This window comes from Triticum urartu, chromosome 3A, assembly GCF_056163025.1.
Source record: "Triticum urartu cultivar PI428250 chromosome 3A, HENAU_Tu73, whole genome shotgun sequence".
NCBI lineage: Eukaryota > Viridiplantae > Streptophyta > Magnoliopsida > Poales > Poaceae > Triticum > Triticum urartu.
Window position 1 is genome coordinate 333,066,264 of NC_141875.1, and position 5,479 is coordinate 333,071,742.

The window sequence follows — 5,479 nt, forward strand, 5'->3', positions numbered from 1 at the left end:
GAGGTGTCGATAAAAATAAAATACGGACATGAAGACATCATGATCTTCTTTAGAATAACAATTGTCATATGATTTCTCATGCTGAAGTGAAAATTCGTTCACAAGATATAGTATGAAGCAAAGAAATTATTGAAAACTAACAAACTATGATCTCAGTCATTGAAGCAATTGCAATTTATCACAATATCAGAAAGAGTCAATGTAAGAGCTTTTCATCGCAAGCCCATATACTAAACCATCTTTTAGTCTTTCACAATTGCTAACACTCACGCGATACTTATGAGATCAAAGTTTCAATCGGACACAGAGAAAGATAGGGGCTTAGGGATTGACTATTCGTCAACCTGGGTGACGAATGATTATTCTTCACCCCATGTATTTTACCATCAATGCACCGTAATTTTATGTTCCTTAAGTTTTGTTTTATTTCCGATGTAAAAAGAGACCGTAAGAAAATATATAATAGTTGTAAAAATATATATATTATGTTATGTAAATTTATAAACGTAAAAATATAGTGTAAAATACGTAGTGAATCAATAGGAATGTAACTATTTGAATTTTCTTGCTATATAAAAGGTCATAAACTGCAAATTTTCTTGTCTTATGACCTATATTTTTATTTTCTTATGCCAAATTTTACGTAATGAATCAATAGGAATGTAACTATTTAAATTCCAAACATAATTTAATTATGAAATGATCGTAAGATTACTTCGGATGAAGAATAACTTATTATGTACCCTGGGTGATTAATAGAGTAACAATATTCTAAGCGTGAGTGTAGAATAGCTTATTCTACACCCCCTAGGAATGCTATATACAAAATCTAGTAAAACGGTGTATAAAATGTAGTAATTCAAAAAAAAATACTTCTCAAGTTTGTGATTTAGCACATTTTTATGAAAATTACTATATTTTGCATAATGTGTTACTACATTTTGTATGTATCGTTACTGGGGTGTAGAATAAGCTATTCTACACTCACGCTTAGTTCAGCGTTACTACAAAATATTTTCGATTCATCCACTTCACAAGTTACTACTCGAGCAGCATTTCAATATTGCATTCAGATTTGTAAGTAACTACGTATTATGTGAAATTTGGGTAGCGGAATTTTCTATTTTTATTTTGGGCGTTCATATGTTGACTATGGAACGTTTTCATCTTCCTCCAACTAATCTGATATTACACAATCAAGGGTGATGGTTGTCGAAATCTGTTTTGAACACTGTTTGCATGCAAGATTGAAATCAAGAAACACCATTTATGTAACACCCCCTCTGTTCCATATTAGTTGTCGCATTTAGCACAAGTATGTACTAAATCAGTGATAACTAATATGAAACGGAGGAAGTAGTATTTATGCATTTGGGGTACCATTTCAGGCTATAATAATTAGTCCGACACAGTTAACATAGATGAAATATTACCTCACTCCCTACGAAATAAAATAAGAAGTATCTCATATTTGTTTGTGATCTCCAGTCGTGCTTTACTTATCATCTCTAGATTATATATTTTGTGTTTTGTTAATTGAATTTTAGTCATGCGAGAAGTTCACTTTCCGCCGAGGCAGTCGATGTGTTCATTTCCGAGGAAATGCACATAGTGCCTGCAGTTCACTCATTCATCAGTCCATGTCTCAAATTGCCGTCCCAAAGAACCCAACCTCAATCGCTCAATTGTCATGGTTCCTGGATCCGTCCAACACTGGTTCATGGCAATTGACGTTTTCCCCAAAGCTCGCGGAGGGTGACCTCGACAAGATGAGTTTTCAAGTTTCAAATATTCACTTGTGCTAGCAGAGTTCTATAACATGTATGCCATGCAGCGGCCGATCTCATCGCCTTGGGTTGACCACATTTGGACGCGTTGTGAACAGGTGATCATCAGGGCATCGCCGAAGAGTAGGGGAAGGAGGATAAGCAGCAATACGGATTAGGCGTGGTGTTCAAATAGAGGAGTTGACAGGTGAAACGGGGTGGGTCTTCAATCATACTTACTCTGGTTAGGAGCGTGTGATGTTTTTCTTTTCCCATTGCAACGCACGGGCACACTTACTAATGGGGTTTAAGTAGCACAGATGAAGCAGTCCTGTTGTGTTTAGCGTGGAGCTGTATACAGAACGAACATCACGTTGATGCATAACGGGTTGATATGACTAGCTGAGAAATCGTGTCAAGAAGAGTGTGGCTTGGTCAAGTCTCAGTCAAGTGACAAAGTATATAAGGAGAAAAAGAGAACTGAAAAGAATTTTCTTTACGAATCTACATGCAAGCTTAAAAGGAATTCGACTAAGACATAATGAAGTCTCAGTTAGCAAAACTGTTTCAAGCAACTGCCATGGTTCAACAGCAGGCAGCCGTTTTGACCTGAAAAAAAGCTCACTGGGCTATTCAAATAATCTGATAGTGGCCGAAACAAACAATTTGCAAGGTAAAGCTTGCACATTCGGAATCAAGTCTATGGCAGCACCACAGAACACATGTTTTCCTGTTTCCCTTGTTCTTAGATACAAACTCCAAAAAAAGTAAGAATTTATTACATTAACCCGTTGGTCCAATCCAAATTGTTTACTCCTTATTCGTGCGCCCACAACAGAATGGTATGAATAATTTAATACAGATACACGGAGCAAGTCCACGAAGAACTCAATCAAAGTGTGATGCCCCTGTTATCACAAGGTTGCTACTCAACGCCTATCAGAAGCAACCGAGTCAGCAGAAAACAGATATTTCACACGAGAAAGGACCGAGTCACTCGCTGGATCATATGGATGGTCCTTGGATGGAATTTCCAATATCGCAGGGATTGGCTTGTTGTAGCTATCCACCAGAAACCTAATCATGTTTGCAATCTGGGACATACAAGAAACATGTAATAAGAAGCTAACCCTAATAATCCTCTCATAGCATTAGTTCATCTTCATCAACATGTATAAGACACGCATCTGGTTCTGGTTCTGGTAATCTAGTACACAATCCCTCTATTGCTTTTTGACTTTCTAATGTTATGGATAGTAGGATATACCACATGGATGCAACCGTCATTTGCATGGCAGTTGGCACTGTTGAGCATGTAGTATAAATATTGTTTCGTTTGTATTGTAAGAGAGGTTTCTGTTACTTTAGGACTCGTGGTTGGCTATTCAAGATAGGGTTTGGGCCGCCGATCGTTTGGCCAAATGTGAATGGTCAAATTGCGGTCTTTGCGCTCTTTGCAAAAGGGGCATGAATCCGGCGTGCATCTCTTCTTCAAATGCTGCTTCATGCTTCGGCTTTGGAACTTAGTCAATGAGTGGCTTCATCTTGGGACCAATCCTTGTGGCACTTGGAGCGCTCCGCCAAGGAGGAGTGGCGGATCAACCTCTCCGACGTAAAGCCATAAACATCCCTAATAGGAAGGCTGTGGCGTCTCTCACAATGCTTCTGTGTTTGACAGTTTGGAACGAGAGGAACGCCCATGTTTTCTATCAAAAGAGCGCCCCTCCGCCTATTTTGAGTTTCAACGGCCTCATCTATTTTGTTTACAGCAGAAGGTGAGTCTAAAGAAACTAATCAGGACTATTTAACCCCAATAACTCATGACCACCCTCTTTCTTTACGTGATATACTTGCAAGATTCTGACAAAACAATTTGCTGATCCTTAAGAGAAAAGAAAGATATGCATTTATAGCAATGGTTTACTTACATATTGGCTGATGAGCACAATAGCAATATCCTCCCTTGCAGTAAACTCTTTAAATGCATCTTCAATCTGTTTCACTGTCGTTTCTGGAAGATAGCACACACACAAAAGTATTTATTCAAGTCATGTGGGTAAGTGTACGAAAACTATGATATAATAGGCAACACAGCAACAACATAACAGACACATCGCGCCGAAAGAAATGATAAGTTGAATTATGTGACAGGAGTAAAAGTGATAGTTGAGGTTGTTTAAATTTGATGGAAGTCCAGGACTGAGCAAACCAGTAGTAAAGAAGTTTCTCTTAACACAATAATGAATAAATCTTTGCCTTTGTCTATAGAAGAAACAGAAAAAGGATAAATATGACATGACAGTAACAACCTTATAAGAAATGCTTAAGAAAATAGAAACTGAGAAGGTTTTTTATCGGGCAATTCTTCAAACATTCTGTTGGCAACCATTCAACAAAATTCCATAGCCAACAGATATAATTTTCTACAGAAATCTTATGTCAACTGTTTACAAACAATGCTATGTTAACAAGTTCAGGATAGTACTGTTATCTACAAGAAGGTAATTTGTTTTCTTGCGCAGATCAACATTGCCAACCCCAGCCATCAAAAACCCAGTGACAGTGTCCTGCAAGAATAAGAAAGCTCAATGTCAAAAAGGGCTTTGCTTGTCAAAACATTATTCATTCATCATATAACATCTATTTTCGTTGTCGAATCCTGTACACCAAATTGGCATTCACAAGAAGTCAACTTCTCATTTTTCTATCTAAATAAAAAAGCAATCTACTTATTTGGTAACAACAAATACACAACGGATCAATCCTTAGCTGCCAAGTAAATCATCCATGCTTGCGAATCTACATTACCACGCCCCTACGAGCCTGTGTTATTTTCTAGCACCGCCTAACACAGACCGGCTCGCTGACGATTTGCCCAACTCTAGGACAATTGCCGGAGTGGCGGAAAGGCGTATGTAAGTCACCCCCAACACCCAGTTACATAGTTAGCCAACATATGCTCAATTATTAACAGAAGCTCAAGCAACTTTAAGATCAAAAGGGTGGATAGATCACCTCATCGGCGATGATGGCGATGAGGGCGGAGTTGTTCGCCGGGATATTGGACCTCCCCGCCATTACTGGTTCCTGTCAAAAACCTACCGGCTGCAAGGAATCTACCAAAATAGACCAAAAGGAGGCAAATCTGGTAAAGAAATCCGTGTGAAACAAGAGGTGCGGACGCATATAGGAAGTTAAATCAGATCGAACCTTGCAGTAGATATGCAAGCAGAAATCACAGGCACGGATCCAGACAGAAGAAAGAGCGGGTTGGAGATCCGGTGGCGCAGGAGAAAAATATGGGGGTGGAGAGGCGGGTTAGAAGGGGACTCGGCGCAGGGGCAGAACCGGAGGAGGGAGGAACGTGTATTGCTTGGCCACGACGGAGATCGGATCGGAGCAGGACTCCACGAGAACCGGAGCACTCACGGAGTCACGGGTCGGATGCGATTCGGGGAAAAAGGTCGAGTCGAAAAAACACGAGTACTGTAGTAGGAGTACTTTTTTTTTAAAACTCAATCAAACTTTTTATTTAAACTCCCCCCGGGATCTCGTCTGAGACAACTTGCAAAATAAAATCTGGGGGCACATGCAGCCACACCTTGCAATATTTATTCGTTGCTGCTTCCTTCGCCAGCAAATGGGCGGCTTCATTGGCTTCACGTCTCGCCCATAAAACCCTCCAACTTTCACTCGATGCCAACAACAACCGC

At 39.6% G+C, this 5,479-nt stretch overlaps 1 protein-coding gene across 1 annotated transcript; it reads right to left on the minus strand.

Annotated features, from left to right (window-relative positions):
- Positions 1 to 2,457: 2,457 nt before the first annotated feature.
- LOC125543968 (vacuolar ATPase subunit F family protein) lies at positions 2,458 to 5,226 on the minus strand. Its single transcript, XM_048707483.2, has 5 exons — positions 4,977 to 5,226; positions 4,782 to 4,882; positions 4,252 to 4,333; positions 3,695 to 3,777; positions 2,458 to 2,860 (listed from the first exon to the last, which is right to left on the minus strand). The coding sequence occupies exons 2-5, from the start codon at positions 4,842 to 4,844 to the stop codon at positions 2,696 to 2,698; spliced, it is 393 nt and encodes a 130-aa protein (XP_048563440.1). The 5' UTR covers positions 4,845 to 4,882; positions 4,977 to 5,226; the 3' UTR covers positions 2,458 to 2,695.
- Positions 5,227 to 5,479: the final 253 nt, after the last annotated feature.

Excerpts from the sequence above, each read along its gene's own strand:
- LOC125543968 (XM_048707483.2), bottom strand. The coding sequence starts at position 4,844 with ATGGCGGGGAGGTCCAATATCCCGGCGAACAACTCCGCCCTCATCGCC. Across the intron at positions 4,334-4,781 it reads TCGCCATCATCGCCGATGAG|GACACTGTCACTGGGTTTTT; the intron begins GTGATCTATCCA and ends TTATTCTTGCAG. Across the intron at positions 3,778-4,251 it reads TTACCTTCTTGTAGATAACA|AAACGACAGTGAAACAGATT; the intron begins GTACTATCCTGA and ends GCTATCTTCCAG.